At 46.8% G+C, this 19,750-nt stretch overlaps 2 protein-coding genes across 2 annotated transcripts in view; one reads left to right on the top strand and one right to left on the bottom strand.

Annotated features, from left to right (window-relative positions):
* Window positions 1–19,750, top strand: part of LOC113746283 (uncharacterized protein DDB_G0271670-like) — a gene marked incomplete at both ends in the record, with an annotated part of 46,924 nt that overhangs the window by 15,144 nt on the left and 12,030 nt on the right. The gene's annotated exons all lie outside the window — the stretch shown is intronic.
* LOC104937205 (forkhead box protein B1) overlaps window positions 17,693–19,750 on the bottom strand; it is a 5,915-nt gene continuing 3,857 nt past the window's right edge. Inside the window, exon 2 of the mRNA XM_027281240.1 lies at window positions 17,693–19,750. This exon is cut by the window's right edge and continues 903 nt beyond it. Within this exon, the coding sequence (XP_027137041.1) occupies window positions 19,294–19,750 (457 nt within the window). The 3' untranslated portion in view covers window positions 17,693–19,293.

The raw sequence follows: 19,750 nt of genomic DNA, 5'->3' as shown, positions 1-19,750 counted from the left end.
GGCAGACGAACAGGCAGACAGGGACAGATAGGAGAAGCAGACAGTGAACAGACAGGCAGACAGACAGACGGCAGACAGAGAGAACAGACAGTGGAGACAGCGCAGACAGACCAGACAGACCGACGTACAGACGGCAGACAGAGAGACAGACAGTGAGACCGCAGCCAGACATACAGACAAGAGGCAAACATGAGTACAACGTCGACAACAGACGACAGACAGAGAGACAGACCGAAGCAGACAGACAGACGTGAGACGGACGTACAGACAGACAGAGAGACAGACAGACAGACAGGCAGACAGACAGACAGTGAGACAGACAGGCAGACAGACAGTGACAGCTCACGTCAGTAATAAAATGTATAAAGCGTTTGGAGTTGAGACGTAACGAGCTGCACTTCAGTCTGTGAATGAGATGAACTGTTTCACAGCCGAGAGGTGAGGTGAGGGGTTTTCAGTTGGCTTCACCACTAGATGTTGCTAGTCATATAACGTAGAGGTTGGGTTGGTTTATGAGTCCGGTCCTGACCCGTCTGTCCACGACCCGTCTGTCCACATGGTCTTTTTTGGACGTTGAGGATGACCCACAGAAAGATCCAGAGGACGTCAGCGTGTGGAGCCAGAGACATGAAGAGTCTGATCTCAGTGATCTGACCTTTGACCTCAGGCCGTGGGTCTCTAAAATCTGTTTTCATGTTTAATCTTGAATCTGTCTCTCTTTGTGTCCGTCTCTCTGAGCTTCATTATCTCTGTGATTTAATTTATTCTTTTCTTTCTGCGCACTCGTCAGCTCTGCTGAGGACAATGCAGAGGGAGGACCGACTGTTTGTCACACTCAGCTCTAATTAAGATTAATTGTGTACCTGTGACGAGTCCTCCGGCGGCGTTTAGCCCAGACGCTGCCGGCTAAACGCCGCCACAGCACAGTGACGACTCCACCTGTCAAAATACTGAGCGGGTGGAGAAAGACTGATGAAGAGGTTTGTTGTTTTTAGTGTGCAGGGATGAAACAAACAGAAATGATTCAACATATCAATGTTTTTATTTATTACCAAATGAATGAAAATGAAATACAACATTTCTTATTGTGGCTGCAAACTAACTGAAGACTACGTCCAGGTTTTAGACAGTCTGCAGGGACGTCACGGAGACTACGTCCAGGTTTTAGACAGTCTGTGGGGACGTCACAAAGACTTCATGATCTGATTTAAATCAGATTTTTGTTTCACTCAGATTTCTTAGATTTGATTTTTAAATCGGAGCTTCCTCTCTCTCTGTCTCTCTCTCTGTGTCTCTCTGTCTGTCTCTCTCTCTGTGTCTCTCTCTGTGTCTCTGTCTCTCTCTCTCTGTCTCTGTCTGTCTCTCTGTGTCTCTGTCTCTCTCTCTGTCTCTCTCCCGTCTCTCGTTTCCCTCTGAGAATAAACGGGCCGGCGATGGAACATTTCCCATGAGTCCGTCTGTCAGTCACGGATGGAGCGGCGTCTCTAAGCAGAGCCGTCCCATCTTAATCTGTTCTGCATGCTAAGCAGAGTGCCCCGTCCCCCTGTCCCCCCCGTCCTCCTCAGATTGTTATAAATGCTGTTTATGGTCCTGCTATGACAACTGTGAAGGGCACGACGCAGGATTTATCACAGGATTATCTCCTCTACCAATGAAGACACGGGGCCGGTTGTAAATGACCCTGCAGGGTAATAAAAGGAGGTGCTGCTCCACCGGGACAAAGGAGGAGGAGGAGGAGGAGGTGTTATTATTATTATTATTAATAATAACACAGACAGACAGATCGACTGTGATCGTCTCTGTTGGTTTTACAGTTTTTATTGATCTCAAAGAAATGTTCATGTTCTGTTATTACAGAAACTATTACGAGGCGCAGCGTGCAAACTTAAAGATTAATATGAAGAAATAAAACGAGCTCAGCACTAATGCACGAATGAACGAACGCTGCCTCACAGGAAACTACCTTTACTGTCACTCTCTGCAGTCTGATTGGACGATGATGATCACAGTTTTATCTTAGAAGTGACGACTGACGGTGTAAGTCTCCGTGATGTCTTAATCCTGCATAACTTTAAGCCTTAATATAACCTGAACAGGTGAGTTGTATATAAATTCACCCTCAGTACAGTTGTCATGAACGGGGAAATTAGCTACAGAGACCAAAACTGTTTTTTGTACCAGGCTGTAAACATGTTTATTTCTGCTGTGAAGTTGGACATTTGGACATGGGGACTTCTGGAGACTGACTCACTGCTGGAGCCAGCCTCAGGTGGACGTTAGAGGAACTGCAGGTTTTGATTCTAACCCTAAACATACATGGAGAGCCCAATACAGAACAGCTGGAACGTTAAGACACAGCGTTAGCACGCAGTGTTAGCACACAGCGTTAGCACACAGTATTAGCACACACAGCGTTAGCACACAGCGTTAGCACACACAGCGTTAGCACACAGCGTTAGCACACACAGTGTTAGCACACAGCGTTAGCACACACAGTGTTAGCACACACAGTGTTAGCACACAGTGTTAGCACACACAGCGTTAGCACACAGCGTTAGCACACACAGTGTTAGCACACAGCGTTAGCACACACAGTGTTAGCACACACAGTGTTAGCACACAGTGTTAGCACACACAGCGTTAGCACACAGCGTTAGCACACACAGTGTTAGCACACAGCGTTAGCACACAGTGTCAGCACACAGTGTCAGCACACAGTGTTAGCACACAGCGTTAGCACACACAGCGTTAGCACACAGTGTCAGCACACAGTGTCAGCACACACAGCGTTAGCACACACAGCGTTAGCACACAGTGTCAGCACACAGTGTCAGCACACAGTGTTAGCACACAGTGTTAGCACACACAGTGTTGGCACACAGTGTTAGCACACAGTGTTAGCACACACAGTGTTAGCACACAGTGTTAGCACACACAGCGTTAGCACACACAGCGTTACACACAGTGTCAGCACACAGTGTCAGCACACAGTGTTAGCACACAGTGTTAGCACACACAGTGTTGGCACACAGTGTTAGCACACAGTGTTAGCACACAGTGTTAGCACTCACAGTGTTAGCACACAGTGTTAGCACACACAGTGTCAGCACACAGTGTCAGCACACAGTATCAGCACACAGTGTTAGCACACAGTGTTAGCACGCAGCGTTAGCACACAGTGTTAGCACACACAGCGTTAGCACACAGCGTTAGCACACACAGCGTTAGCACACAGTATTAGCACACATAGCGTTAGCACACAGCGTTAGCACACACAGTGTTAGCACACAGCGTTAGCACACACAGCGTCAGCACACAGTGTCAGCACACAGTGTCAGCACACAGTGTTAGCACACAGCGTTAGCACACACAGCGTTAGCACACACAGTGTTAGCACACAGTGTCAGCACACAGTGTCAGCACACACAGCGTTAGCACAGTGTCAGCACACAGTGTCAGCACACACAGTGTTAGCACACAGTGTTAGCACACACAGTGTTAGCACACAGTGTTAGCACGCACAGTGTCAGCACACAGTGTCAGCACACGGTGTTAGCACACAGTGTCAGCACACAGTGTTAGCACACACAGTGTTAACACACACAGCGTTAAAACACAGCGTTAGCACACACAGTGTTAGCACACACAGCGTTGCACACACAGTGTTAGCACACAGTGTTAGCACACACAGTGTCAGCACACACAGCGTTAGCACACACAGCGTTAGCACACAGTCTTAGCACACACAGTGTCAGCACACACAGCGTTAGCACACACAGCGTTAGCACACAGTGTTAGCACACACAGTGTTAGCACACAGTGTTAGCTCACAGTGTCAGCACACAGCGTTAGCACACACAGTGTCAGCACACAGTGTTAGCACACACAGCGTTAGCACACAGTGTTAGCACACACAGTGTTAGCACACAGTGTTAGCTCACAGTGTTAGCACACAGCGTTAGCACACACAGTGTTAGCACACAGTGTTAGCACACAGTGTTAGCAGGATCTGGGCTGCAGTGAAACATTCATTGAAAACCTGGATTCTTGAAAATGGGTCAGGGAAACACAGCTGTCTTTTGCCAAATGTCGAACGTTTTAATGAGCCAAGAAGAGCGTCCCGTGTTTGACTAGTTATCTCGAGCATATGGCGGCTGGAAGGCGTGGCCCCGCAGTCCCTCAGTACTGACGTCCCCCGGCCCCCCGAGGCCCTCGGGGTGTCAGTTTTTAGAGCTCTGCCACTACAAAGATAGCAGGACCGCCAGTCACATGTGATCCGCTCTGTTAAACCCGGTTCAAGTCCACACATGTAAACACCAGAACCTGCCAACACAGAGGACACGGCGAGACTTCAGGGCTCAGATCAGATCATCAACGCCTCGCCATGACGGAGGACGCCAAGATTTCACTGCTGCCAGCACGATCTGTGAGTTCTTCCATGTTTACTCCGACAATTCCTCCGTCACCGTGCACATCCACCCCAAACACCAGAACCTTTTCAAGAACCACACCAGCCTCCAAAGGAACCCATGGGCCCTCCTCAAAGAAACCTGTGACCTCCTCAAAAACACCCACATTCCAAATACTCTATGGAAACCTAGAACCTCTTCAAGGAACCTAGAACCTTTGCATGGACACCTAGGCCGTCCTAAGCCTCCCCAAAGACACCTAGGACCTCCTAAAAACTCACAAATAGTACTAAATGTATCCATTAAAAACCTAAAATCTCAAACCAAACACATGGAACCTCCTCAAAGAAACCTGTGACCACCTCAGAGACATATACCCCCACATTTCAAATAGTCCTTGAACCAGCTCAACCACCCTTAGAACGACCTCAAGGAAGCCTAGAACTCCAGAAACACCTAGGATGTCCTCAAAATGTATCAAATGTACTAAAACCCCTTAAAAACCTAAAGAACCCTCTCAGAGACACCTGGGGCCACAGAACTCATGCCTGGAACCTCCTTGGACCTCCCCAAACGCCTCCAAAACCTACTTATAAGAAGTTCTGCACAGAAAACCTCCCAAAGGACCTCAAGAACAAACATCACCTTCAGAACCTCCTCGAAGATCAGAAATGCCTTCAGGGATCTAAAAACCTGTTCAAACACTCACAGAACCTCCTGAAACTCTGCAGAAAGACCACAGGATCCTGCTCAAGGACCCCCGTACCTTCCAAAAGCTGCTTTTATACTTCGCCCAAACCTGAGGACCTTTTGGACCTCTGCAGCCTTCTCAGTACCGATTGTGTCAAAGACCGGACTCACAAATTTAAATTTTAACGTACACTTGACGTTGATCATGGGCATTAGACTGATAGAACATGTTGATCAGCAGTGAAGAAGCTGCTGCTCCTGCTCCTGCTCCTCCTCCTCCTGCTCCTGCTCCTCCTCCTCCTCCTCCTGCTCCTCCTCCTCCTCCTCAGTGGACAGATTAAACAGACAGACTGTGAACGAGCAGCCGTGCAGAGAAACAATGCAGCGACTCCCCGGAGGCCGCAGCCTAATCCGAGCAAACGCTTAAACTCCCCATTAAATATTTAATGAGCTCAAAGCGAATCAAACAGAGACACACGGTCCATGTTTAACAAAGAGGAGGTGGGACGTCCCGCGAGACCACCGTCCAAATATTACAGTCTGAAGGGTGAGGAGGAGGAGGAGGAGGAGGAGGAGGTGAAGAAGAGACTCTTTCTGTAAAATGAAATGAAACGACTAAAAGTGACGGCAGCTCCAAATCAGACCACAGGAATCTCATGGGACTTCTTAAGGAAGCTCAGATGTTTTAAGGTGGACCTGACTGAAAACTCTGTGTGTGTGTGTGTGTGTGTGAGTGTGTGTGTGTGTGTGTGTATCAGCAGGTCACAGCAGAGACGATGATGAAGAGGAGCCACATCCTTCGTCTTCATGTCACGTCATGTTGATTCCTCTCATCGCTCTGACTCACACAGGTCAAAGGTCACGGCCGCCACGCTTCATTCACATTCATGTTTGTCTGGTCATCAGACAGGAAGTGACATCATTTCTTTCAGATCTGTGTTAAGTGTTTCCACAGTGTGTGTGTGTGTGTGTGTGTTTGTGTTCAAGTTGTAGCAGCTGGACCAGCTGCTTTAAATCCTTCACGTGGTCCATCTGACTTCCAGGTGTTAGCAGCTTGTGTCACGCGCCTCTCCGTGACACAAGCCTCTCCGTGACACGCCTCTCCGTGACACACGCCTCTCTGTGGCACGCCTCTCCGTGACATGACTCGCCGTGCCTCTCCGTGACGTGCCTCTCCGTGACACAAGCCTCTCCGTGACACGCCTCTCCGTGCCTCTCTGTATCACGCGCCTCTCCGTGACGTGCCTCTCTGTGACACAAGCCTCTCCGTGACGTGCCTCTCTGTGGCACGCCTCTCCGTGACATGCCTCGCCGTGCCTCTCCATGTCACGTGCCTCTCCGTGTCGCTCGCGGCGTGCTTTATGGCCGACAGTAAAACATTTTAGTGCTGCAGAAATTGGGCAGTTATTAAACTAGCCGGCTCGTATCTGTCACCGTGAGGCGCGCCGTGTTCTTTTGGTGACGGCGAGACATATTTTATCATAATCTGCACGGCGAGGCCGAGCAGGGCCTTGTACACATCATTGGCTTTTCCTGCTCGGTTAGACGCTGAAGGTCAGAGTTCCTGCCGCCTTTTATGGCTGTTTAACTTTAAAGACGGATCGGGAGGCGAGCCACCAACACATCCATCCTCACCGCCGCCAGTCAGTCAGCCGGAGGACAACCCGAGCATGACGGGACGACACGAAGATGAGTCTGAGAGGAAGACGAGTCTGAGAGGAAGACAATGAGTCTGAGAGGAAGACGAGTCTGAGAGAAAGACGAGTCAGAGAGGAAGACGAGTCCGAGAGGAAGACTACGAGTCTCAGAGGAAGACGAGTCCGAGAGGAAGACGAGTCTGAGAGGAAGACGAGTCAGAGAGGAAGACTACGAGTCTGAGAGGAAGACTACGAGTCTGAGAGGAAGACGAGTCAGAGAGGAAGACTAGGAGTCTCAGAGGAAGACGAGTCCGAGAGGAAGACGAGTCCGAGAGGAAGACGAGTCTGAGAGGAAGACAACGAGTCAGAGAGGAAGACTACGAGTCTCAGAGGAAGACGAGTCCGAGAGGAAGACGAGTCCGAGAGGAAGACGAGTCTGAGAGGAAGACAACGAGTCAGAGAGGAAGACTACGAGTCTCAGAGGAAGACGAGTCCGAGAGGAAGACGAGTCCGAGAGGAAGACGAGTCTGAGAGGAAGACAACGAGTCGGAGAGGAAGACTAGTCTCAGAGGAAGACGAGTCCGAGAGGAAGACGAGTCCGAGAGGAAGACGAGTCTGAGAGGAAGACAACGAGTCAGAGAGGAAGACTACGAGTCTCAGAGGAAGACGAGTCCGAGAGGAAGACGAGTCCGAGAGGAAGACAATGAGTCTGAGAGGAAGACTACGAGTCTGAGAGGAAGACAACGAGTCTCAGAGGAAGACGAGTCCGAGAGGAAGACGAGTCCGAGAGGAAGACTACGAGTCTGAGAGGAAGACTACGAGTCTGAGAGGAAGACTACGAGTCTGAGAGGAAGACGAGTCCGAGAGGAAGACGAGTCCGAGAGGAAGACGAGTCTGAGAGGAAGACAACGAGTCTGAGAGGAAGACTACGAGTCTCAGAGGAAGACGAGTCCGAGAGGAAGACGAGTCCGAGAGGAAGACGAGTCTGAGAGGAAGACAACGAGTCTGAGAGGAAGACTACGAGTCTCAGAGGAAGACGAGTCCGAGAGGAAGACGAGTCCGAGAGGAAGACGAGTCAGAGAGGAAGACAACGAGTCTGAGAGGAAGACTACGAGTCTGAGAGGAAGACTACGAGTCTGAGAGGAAGACTAGTCTGAGAGGAAGACGAGTCAGAGAGGAAGACTAGGAGTCTCAGAGGAAGACGAGTCCGAGAGGAAGACGAGTCCGAGAGGAAGACGAGTCTGAGAGGAAGACAACGAGTCAGAGAGGAAGACTACGAGTCTCAGAGGAAGACGAGTCCGAGAGGAAGACGAGTCCGAGAGGAAGACAATGAGTCTGAGAGGAAGACTACGAGTCTGAGAGGAAGACAACGAGTCTGAGAGGAAGACGAGTCCGAGAGGAAGACGAGTCCGAGAGGAAGACGAGTCTGAGAGGAAGACAACGAGTCAGAGAGGAAGACTACGAGTCTCAGAGGAAGACGAGTCCGAGAGGAAGACGAGTCCGAGAGGAAGACAATGAGTCTGAGAGGAAGACTACGAGTCTGAGAGGAAGACAACGAGTCTCAGAGGAAGACGAGTCCGAGAGGAAGACGAGTCCGAGAGGAAGACTACGAGTCTGAGAGGAAGACTACGAGTCTGAGAGGAAGACGAGTCCGAGAGGAAGACGAGTCCGAGAGGAAGACGAGTCTGAGAGGAAGACAACGAGTCTGAGAGGAAGACTACGAGTCTCAGAGGAAGACGAGTCCGAGAGGAAGACGAGTCCGAGAGGAAGACGAGTCTGAGAGGAAGACAACGAGTCTGAGAGGAAGACGAGTCCGAGAGGAAGATGAGTCCGAGAGGAAGACGAGTCTGAGAGGAAGACAACGAGTCTGAGAGGAAGACGAGTCTGAGAGGAAGACGAGTCCGAGAGGAAGACGAGTCAGAGAGGAAGACGAGTCAGAGAGGAAGACGAGTCCGAGAAGACGTAAACGTGTTGAACTGTTGATTTTTAGCGAGTTACCATAAAGTAGTAGGAGTTAAAATCCTCTGAAGCTGTTTTTTATTTGAATGAAGTCGTCTGAATATTAACGAGTTCATCACACTGATTAATCAGTCAGTTCAACAACACGCACACACACACACACACACACAAACTCAGACACACACACACTCACACACACACACAAACTCACACACACACACGTCGTACAGTTTCAGGCTCAGGCCTGGAGTGGAGGCCGTGCAGCGTCAGTGTGTGTGTGTGTGAGTGTGTGAGAGTGTGTGTGCGTGTGTGTGTGTTTGAGTGTGTGTATGTGTGAGTGTTTGAGTGTGTGTATGTGAGAGTGTGTGAGAGTGTGTGTGTGTGTGTGTGTGTGTGTGGTCCCTTCAGTTCCAGGCGATGTGGGGAAGCTGTCAGCCGGCTGGACGGCGGCTGAATCCCGGCGAGCCGAGCGGGGAGGAGGAGGAGGCCGAGGCTTTCTTCAGCGCTGACACTCTCATTGAGGCTCGGGGCAGCCGTGAAATAAAAGCTGTGAGGACCTGAAAGAAGAAAAGAGACGGCGAGCGGAGGACAGACTGGACGCTTTGTGTCCACATCAATGCTCACTGCTCACACTGCTGGAAGGACACTGTTAGTTTACTGAGTCCAACCAGGAAAGGGTCCAAGGAGAGACCAGAGGACAGAGGACACAAGACACAGGACAGAGGACACAGGACAGAGGACACACAGGACACAGGACAGAGGACACACAGGACACAGGACAGAGGACACAGGACAGAGGACACTTACAATCAGCAACAAGTCGTTTCATTCATATTTGAACAGACTTCTGTTTTAGCTGCTGAAGCTATGTGACCCAAATTATAACTGAACTTTATTAATTAAAAGTCATGATTCATGATTTATTATTTATTATTATATGTTATTTATTCAAACGTCTGTTAGGTAACCCAAACTAAACTGCTTCTTAACCAGCTAATCTTCATCTGCGGTTGCTAACGGTAACCCCAAAACCTGACCGGACACTTTCTGGTCCGGTCCGTCCTGCATCGACTTCAAACGCACCGTGAGCGTTTCACGGAGACTACGTCCAGGTTTTAGACAGTCTGCGGGGACGTCACAGAGACTACGTCCAGGTTTAGACACAAGGGCTGAATGGGGCTGGATCTTCTCATGTACATGTGGACGTGGGTCGTCGTCCTCGCCTGCAGGTGGAGGACAGGTGGAGGACAGCAGGTCGTAAACACAACAAGACAAAAAGAAAGCAAAGCGGTCGGGCTGTGACGCTGATTTACAACAACCACACCCACCAAGCCCAAACCAGCAGCTCCTGAACTCCAGGTGGGTTTTATTGGATCTTCAGCTCACCTGAGGGTCACCTGTGAGGCCGACACAGCTCAGGTGAATCAAACTGATCAGACATGAAGCTCGATCGACCTCATCGCTCTCAGCGTGTCAACACAAACAGAAAACTTTAGAGTCAACTAAAATGTTGCTGGTTGCTGCCGTCGTCCGTCTGATTGATTGACGCGTCTTGCTGCAATCTGATTGGACGTTTCATGACTTGAGGCGTCACACTGCCAGTTGGACAGGTGAGACCTGGAGCTCACCTTGAACCAGGACCAGAATGGACCAGAACCATCATCTAAACCTGAGACTGACTTCAACTAACTGAACCGCTAGCGTAGCTTAGCACAAAGACTGTAAGCAGAGGGAAACCGCTAGCCTAGCTTAGCACAAACAGAGAATAAAGCTTTGAGCAGAGAAGTCAAACACTGAGCTAAGCTAGGCTAACCTCCGCCTGTGTCTCTGCAGAGACTCGTCGCCCTCGGCGCCGTCAGGCAGATCACCAAGAACACAATCTGTCGCCGTGCCGACCGGCTGCCAGCGTCTGAATAAATCATCTGTCTCAGCTAGAGGTGAATCTGTTTGATTTCATGTGTGACCCAAATAACCAGAGTGTGTGTGTGTGTGTGTGTGTGTGTGTGTGTCAGAAACATCTCGTATAAATCTGTACTCGAGTATTTGTTCTGATTACATCACTTCTGATCACAAACTAACAGCCAATCATCACCCAGGTCAGACAGTATTATAACGTGATCCATGGTGCTAACTTGTGTACTGTCCAGCTCCGGTTCTGGCACGACACCGGCTGCACTGCCCGGGCCTGAACACGGCCTCTTCTACAAACACTAACATGAGCTAACAGCAGCTACAGCCCGTCTTGCTGTGCTCGTTGTAGTTCTTGTAGTTCTGCTGGCACGGCTAGTGATGGGTGGATCGATACAAATATCGATATTATCAATACCAAGTCGGTATCGGATCGATACTAGCCTGGTGAGATCGATTCTTTACTTTAAGTTCTGCTCTTGTTTGCAATGCTGCGGTTTGGGCTTAGAGGAAACATCCAGGTCGGCGGACTCGCTCCTGTGTCAGCGCAGAGCAGGCACACTTTGCTCACCCTCCACACTTTGCTCACCCTCCACACTTTGCTCACCCTCCACCCTATCGTGTTTAGATGTTGGCCGTCACGTGACTTAGACGCACAAAGCAAACAAACAAACAAACAGGTTGCCGGCTCAGGCTCATCAGCACACGCAGGGTCGCTTATTTTCTAGAAAGAAACACAAGTTGTTTCCATATTATTTATATTTTCACCAGTTGTTGTTTTTGTTGTTAAGAATTTTAATTTAATCTTTGTGTTATAGTTCCTCAACAGTACTTGTTTGTTTTAATTTGTTCACTTTTTATTTAAGATTTTGATTTTTTGATCAAATTTGATAATGAAGCATTTTCTCTTTAATTATAAACTTTGTATTTATTTGGTGCCAGATCAATATATGCAGTATCACACAGCACCAGGCACAGCGGCAGCTTCCTCCCCCGCATGTCTGACAATTAGCCGTGGGAGGAGGGGGGAGGAGACGCTGCTAAGGGGAGGACTGCCTGGGAACACGAGGAGGAGGAGGGAGGACGAGGAGGGGGAGGAGGAGGAGGGAGGACGAGGAGGGGGAGGAGGAGGGAGGAGGAGGGGGAGGTTGTGGTTTTATTGCCAATGAATTAGTGTCGTTCTCTTTTCTCACGCCCACTAACTAACCTCCTCTCTGCTCTCTTAAAGGTTTGTGGCAGGCAGCTCCGCCCTCCCATAACGCACCTGTGCACGCAGAGGTGGAGGAGGTGGAGGAGGCGGAGGAGGCCGTCACTCCCTGCAGCCGTCAGGTGGTTCAGCCCGCCGTAAACTGTCAGGATGAACTGCTGAACCCAGAGAGACTGTAAACAACACGATGGTCTCCATGACAACAAGGATGGACGAAGACAAACTTTATTCATCCACGTGGAAACAGTTTTTATCTTCAAATCAGATCAAATCAGATTTTATTTGTACAGTCCAAAGTCACAAAGTCCATTTTCCTCTGAGGCTTTACAATCTGTACAGGGAGTGACACCCTCTGTCCTTAGACCCTCGGTTCCAGTGAGGAAAAACTTGCCCACAAAAACCTTTAACAGGGAAAAAATGTGGAAGAAACCTCAGGAAGAGGTATATACATACATATATATACATGTTACATATATACATATATATGTAACATGTGTATATATATACACACACACATACATATATATACATGTTACATATATATGTATATATGTAACATGTGTATATATATATATATATACACACACACACACATATATATATGTATATATGTAATATGTATATATATATAACATATATACATATATATGTAACATATATATGTGTATGTATGTGTGTGTGTATATATATACACCTGTTACATATCTATGTATTATGTAACATGTATAATAGATGTGTATATCTCTGTATGTAGGGATGTAGGTGTAATATATCTCTATATCGCTACCCATCCAGACATACCACCTATCTCTCGTGTGGTGTGTATATATTATCTATCATATCGCCGCTCACCTACACCCCGCCCACACATATATCTAATATTATATATATAAGTGGGTATGTGATTCTTGGAATCTATATATATACACATACATATATATATATATGTCACATATATTCTCATCATCCACTCAGTGAAGTCTGTTAAAATGAGGATTTATTGTTTGTTTGAGATTTGAACAAATCTGCCAGTCTTTGATTTTCCACGACTGCTGCACAGAAACTCAGTCAGTCCCCTCTGAGAGCGTGAAGACATGAAGTCTTTAAGATTTTTAGTCTTTCCAGTCTTTAAGATTTTTAGTCTTTCCAGTCTTTAAGATTTTTAGTCTTTCCAGTCTTCCAGTCTGGTCTCAGCGCTGAGCTGACGGCTCCTCTTGTAGCATCATGTGAACACCTGAACAGGTAAATGTGACTCTCTGTGTCTGTTGGTTTTTTGGTTCATGTTGAGTTAAAGATCAGTGACAAGAAGGTCCTGGTCTGTCCTGGTCCTGGTCTTGGTCTGCCCTGAGGTCCTGGTCTGCCCTGAGGTCCTGGTTGACCCCTGTGTGTCCTGATGTGGAAGCTGGTCTTGGTCCTTCAGGGCAGCCGTGTCCTCTGTGTCCACCTGGAGGAGCCTTCATGTGGATGTTGGTTTCTGTCCTGATGGTGATCTACGACGCCTCGTCTCTCTGCCGCGGCGTCTTTGAAGCGTCGGTGAGGTGTCAGTTTACGACGCGCTGCAGATAAGAACGCCGTAAAACACGGAGACGCCGTTAAAGCTGACAGAGTCTGTGATCAGCTGATTATCACCTGACACATTCTCCAAATACAAGAGCAGCCAAACACCTGAGACACCTGAGACACACCTGAGACTACTGAGACACATCTGAGACTACTGAGACACACCTGAGACACATCTGAGACTACTGAGACACACCTGCGACTACTGAGACACATCTGAGACTACTGAGACACACCTGAGACACATCTGAGACTACTGAGACACACCTGAGACACACCTGAGACTCCTGAGACACATCTGAGACTACTGAGACACACCTGAGACTACTCAGTCTGTTAGCTGATCAGAAACATGTTGTCGCGTGACGGATGAGCCATCACTAAACTCCGTTGTGGCCCAGTGCATTCTGGTTGTTGTAGGATTCAGGAAACAGACTGAAGAAGACTGAGGAGCTTCTAGCTCCACCTTTGGCCTCCACCGTGACAGGAAATGTGAAAACCAAAACAAGGAGCTAAAAGAGGCTGAAAACCTCCGTGTGCTGTGTCCTGTCACTGAGCGTGTCTCATGTCTTATTGACGCCTCGTCTTCTTTCTCGGCGTTTCATCATCTAATGAATTCATTCATCAGTGTAAATAACCCATGATGCCGCGTGGCTGCCGTGTCATCATCATCGCCATCATCATGTTCTGCTCTGCTCGTCGTTCTCCTCCTCGGTCTGATCTCGTTTGTTAATTAGTGTTTTGGTGAGAGGTTCAGGGACGCCTCGCTGTCACGCCGCTCTCCCTCAAGTCTTTAATTAACGAGCGGCTCGTGATTAATTACAGCCCGGCGAGCGAGCGGGACGTCCGGCTGGTATTTAATTGTGTTTGTGATATTTCAGACCTGAGCCGGGTCCGTCCGGTTTCACTGGACTGAAACTAAAATATAACGTCCAGAGCTTTTTCAAATGTCTCCGTGAAGACAGCTCAGCCCGCACAAAGTCCTCTGTCGTGTTTAAACTTCTGTAACGGAGAAGTTTATATTTTATGACAAATGATAATGTGTTGGTGGAATTATCTGCTGAGTCTGCAGCTCGCTGTTTATCTGTTCTGGTTCACTCTGAAGACGACCTGCAGACTCATCCAGAGACAAACTGTGGACACAGCGTAGCATTTAGCAGCTGAAGACACTCATTTATCTCAGGAGGTGGAGGAGACCAAGAACAGAGCTAAAAGAGACACTACGTCCAGGTTTTAGTCTGCGGGGACGTCACAGAGACTACGTCCAGGTTTTAGACAGTCTGCGGGGACGTCACAGAGACTACGTCCAGGTTTTAGACAGTCTGCGGGGACGTCTCAGAGACTATGTCCAGGTTTTGGACAGTCTCAGAGACTACGTCCAGGTTTTGGACAGTCTCAGAGACTACGTCCAGGTTTTGGACAGTCTTAGAGACTAGGTCCAGGTTTTGGGCGGTCTCAGAGACTAGGTCCAGGTTTTGGACGGTCTCAGAGACTAGGTCCAGGTTTTGGACGGTCTCAGAGACTAGGTCCAGGTTTTGGACGGTCTCAGAGACTAGGTCCAGGTTTTGGACGGTCTCAGAGACTAGGTCCAGGTTTTGGACGGTCTCAGAGACTAGGTCCAGGTTTTGGACAGTCTCAGAGACTAGGTCCAGGTTTTGGACAGTCTCAGAGACTAGGTCCAGGTTTTGGACAGTCTCAGAGACTAGGTCCAGGTTTTGGACAGTCTCAGAGACTAGGTCCAGGTTTTGGACAGTCTCAGAGACTAGGTCCAGGTTTTGGACAGTCTCAGAGACTAGGTCCAGGTTTTAGACGTCTCAGAGACTAGGTCCAGGTTTTGGACAGTCTCAGAGACTAGGTCCAGGTTTTGGGCGGTCTCAGAGACTAGGTCCAGGTTTTGGACAGTCTCAGACTAGGTCCAGGTTTTGGACAGTCTCAGAGACTAGGTCCAGGTTTTGGACACTCAAGGTCCAGGTTTTGGACAGTCTCAGAGACTAGGTCCAGGTTTTGGGCGGTCTGTGGACGGTCTTCCTGTTTAAATGTCATTTGTTTCACTTGTGTGGTCACAAAGCTCAGGAGGGGGCGGCGTTCACAAACTGACATTTTTCCGGTCACAGTCTCGGTCTCTGGGCAACACACTCAAAGACTCTGCACACTGATTGTGTTTGGCACCAGGGAAGTGTTAACTGGCTAATCCCTTACGGCCGCCCAGACGCTGCCTGCTGCTCATTCAGCGCCTCCACAAACCGGCCAGTGTTTACACACCAGACCGCCGTCACTGGGCGAGAATAAAAACGCTCTCGAGGCAGAAAAGAAGCTGCCCGTCGTCTCTGAGCGCTCAGACAAACTGCAGCACACAGTCCATTAAACTGAGATGAGACGCTCACGTCAAGTTCACCTTCCACTCAAAGAGCCGAGACAGGACGGGTCCAAGGTTCACACGGAACCTTTAAAGTTCTGCTACTTTGAAGTCGTCCGTCCACAGATGCAGTTTGGACTTCACAGTAATCAGATACTTCAGGGAAAGTAGTAATACTGTGAAGTCAAAGTGTTTACTATCTAAAATAAAAGACTTTTACCGTAATGTCAAACTTTTTGAATATTACGGTAAAGGTCTGTTAATCCTGATATTTTACCATCGAAGGAAAAACACTGTAATTATGTGACGCTGCTTCACTGTTCAACAGTGTGCCCTGTAAAATACTTTATTCTGTTTAAAGTCTTTGTTTAATTATTACGGATTCATTCATGTCATTAACATTTGAGTTTTTAATGTTTACATACAAAATAATCTGACCTGAAACATGTTACACACACTAATATGTTCATGCATGTTTTATTTCATCTGCACAAATATGAAAATATCTCAAGATAAATGAAGAAAGAAAAAAATGTTTTTACGGTAAAATGCTGAAATTAATACAGCAGAACACATTAATGCTGCTGATCTCAGGTTTAAGGCGTTTTGTACGGTGGACCTGAAGTGCAAATCAGAAAACACAACAACACACACACACACACACACACACACACAGCGGCAGAGAGATTAATTAAGAAAATCTTGAAGATGAATTCAGAAACCAGGTAATGCTGCTGCCAGCGAGTCAGATCCAGCTCTGATGTTTTATAAAATAAAATGAAAATCAGACGCCCATAACAGCAGCAGCTGCAAAATATTCTTTAATAGCAGCTGCCATCAAAGGACGGACCGGTCCAATCAGCGAAGGGTACCGACCTCGTCCGGTTTGGTTCCAGTTTTTTCAGTTGCTAACACTGAAATGACAGCACAGATATTTAAACTTACTGAACGCAGCTCTCTGCATAAGACAGTCTGACATAAAGTCACATGTTTCCATTTAAACAGACTCTACATGAGCTGGTCACTGTCTGTGCCACAGCAGGTGTCCCTGTTAACACAGGTGAGCATCTTTGTTTCTGCAGCTTCCTGCTCTGTGAACATATTTCAGTTCACTCCAATGTAAATATACCTGCTGTGCATGTTGCACTGACCTGTTTGGTGAAAAGTATAAATTAATATTTCAATAGCACGTGTGTGTGTCTGCAGATATCTCTGTGCACGTGAACACAGTTTGAACTGAGTCAGTGTGACGGCAAAGCAAACTGAAGATGACAGAGCTTTTCATTCTGCTTACACAAACATCTGTAACACGGATGAAGTGTGTGCCGTCTGCTGCAAACGCCTGATTCTGCTTCATTCTGCAGATACATGACGTGTCTGACAGTTTGTGCTTTGGTGAAGTGTGTCAGTGTTTCCATAAAACCAGTTGGAAAAACTGGTTTTAAGAAACTGTCACGTTGTTGTTGTTTCACTTTTGTCGTTGTGTTTTCTGATTTTGCACTTCTGGGCCCCCGTAGTTTGCTGTTTGAGTCCATGTTTTACCATCAAAAGAAACGCTGTTATAATTAACATGAAAAATGATGTCGTGAAATAAATGTTTTGTCGTATAATTATATATTATATGTTAATTATATATAATTAAGAGGCTGTGTTTGAAAATACTTTAATCTGTAGAAATGTTGTATAGAGTGTTCATGTGTGATTAACATTTTACTGTCGATGTTTAATGTTCACATAGAAAAATCTGAACTTATAAAACAGGATCGTGTTGAATTAATATTTATTATTTATTCAGAGTTTGTTTTTTTATTTGCACAAAACGTGAAAGTCAAAATATCTGAAGGAGAAAAATGAAAATCATAATAAACACAGTAGACCTTTTATAATATTACGGTAACAGGATGTTAACACTGTCCAACAGAAACACATGATATTCTGTATTTAAGTGATATAAAATAAAGTTTTTTTTCTGTATAATTATGTCTGTCAGTTGAAACATTATTCTGTCTATGATGCCGTGTTTGTCACTGAATCACTCGTGTATAATTAGCAGTAATAAAACATGATCACACACTAATATTTATGATTTATTCCGTTTATTTCACTCATCTGAAGATTAAAGACAAAAAAAAAGAAAAACACGTATACAGCAAAATGTTTTCTGATATTGTAGAAAAAGGAAATACTGTTATAAATATGTGAACATGTTTGTTTCAGTTATAATAATAAATACAGTGGAACCTTTTCTAACGTGACAGTAAAGCATGTTTAGGGTTGGTGTCATATTTTACTGTATAAATACAAGAAACGCTGTTTTACCAAATAACTAACATAAAAAAAAACATATGAATGTCGTATAAATAAAGCTTTTGTCTGTGACGCGTCTGTGTATAAATAATGTTTTATTATTACAGATTCATTCATGTGTAATCAGACATCAAAAATATGAACGTATTAAACAAACTAATGTTTATGATCGATTTCTTTTTTATTTGTACAAAATGTGAAAATATGAAAAAACATTTCAACTTAAAATTATCTTTTGTTTTTTATGTGCTCACGTGTTCGTACAAATTAATTTCTCTATAATAACAGATAATGCGTGAACATATGTGTCATTGTAACGTGCCCGTTACACACCTCGTTAATTTGATATTTTACAGTAATTTACTGTTTTAACGTCAAACATTTGATTTTCAGATCAGCTGAATAATAAAAACGTGAAAAGAATTCATGTTTGTTGAATCAAATGTTTTTATTCAAACAAGATGCAGATTTCAGAAAAACGTGAATTCTGTCTCCACATGTTGTTTCATATTTAAACAGAAACTTTCTTTAAATCATTTCAGAACCACCCAGAAAAAATCTGTTTTAATCTGAATGTTTCAGTTCAGAGATTAAAATGATACTCCACATAATTTGTTTGAACGTTGAGGAAAGAAATGCAGCTGCGGTTTGTTTGGATGCATCTGATGAGCAGTTCATGTTCATGCCTTTTTTGTTACAAACACTGAATTATTATGAATTATTATTTGTACTTTTCAGACAGGAGCATGCAGCAGTACAAACACAGACAGCAGGTCATGTCACAGCTTCAAAAGTTTAAATTAAAAATGAACCAACAGGCTGTCAGGATAAAAAACTGTTTTACAAGGCGCATCCGATCTGCAGCCTCTGACATGAATCTATGGTTTCAGTTCATGTGGTCATAAAACATCTGGACAGAGGAGGCTCATTATTTGGTCAATCTGGACTTTTGTTGCTGTGTGTGTGTGTGCGGTTAAAGACAGCACAGAGTGTTCAGCTCATTAATCTCAGACTTTTCTTTCAGCCCGAGAAGAAAAGGCTGAAAGACACAAAAGATCCGGATCATTTGTCACGACACGACCCGACAAACCTGGACCCGGTTTGAGCTTCATCAGGAGGGAAACACAACAATTATAAAATAATGAGTGTTTGTTGGGTGGAGGTCAGAGGTCACGGTGAGATGAAGTATCCAAACAGTGACGCGCGTCCTCGCCTTTTACGCGCGCTGCGTCCCGGTGCAGTTTTTTATAAAAAACACCGTCAGTGCACCGCCACCACGGACTGGTGTGAGGCCGAGGAGGACAGCGCCTCTCCGGGCGCGGCCGGGCTGCTCTGACCGGTGGCCGTCTGCGGGGAGGTGGGGCTCAGAGACTGGGGCGAGTTCGCGAGGAAAGCCGGGATGTGTGTGGGCAGCCCCGGCAGCCCCGGCATCGATGTGGGCGTCGGTTTGATGGGCACCGGGATGGCGGGCAGAGTCTGCCCCCCGTGACAGATCGACTTGAGCGGCATGCCGTAGGCCGAGTAGTCGCTGGTGGCCATGGAGATGGGAGCCGCGGTGTCCATCATCCCGGAGCCGTACATGTGCGGCCAGGCCGGGGTCAGCTGGTTGTGCAGCGGGTACCCGGTGGCGGAGAAGGCCGCCAGCCCGCCGGGCATCTTGTACTCTCGGGCGATGATGTTCTCGATGGCGAACGGGTGTTTGAAGCTGGACTGCGGG

This window comes from Larimichthys crocea, chromosome VIII (genome assembly GCF_000972845.2).
Source record: "Larimichthys crocea isolate SSNF chromosome VIII, L_crocea_2.0, whole genome shotgun sequence".
Classification (NCBI taxonomy): Eukaryota; Metazoa; Chordata; class Actinopteri; family Sciaenidae; genus Larimichthys; species Larimichthys crocea.
This window is presented reverse-complemented; position numbering and strand designations above follow the sequence as displayed.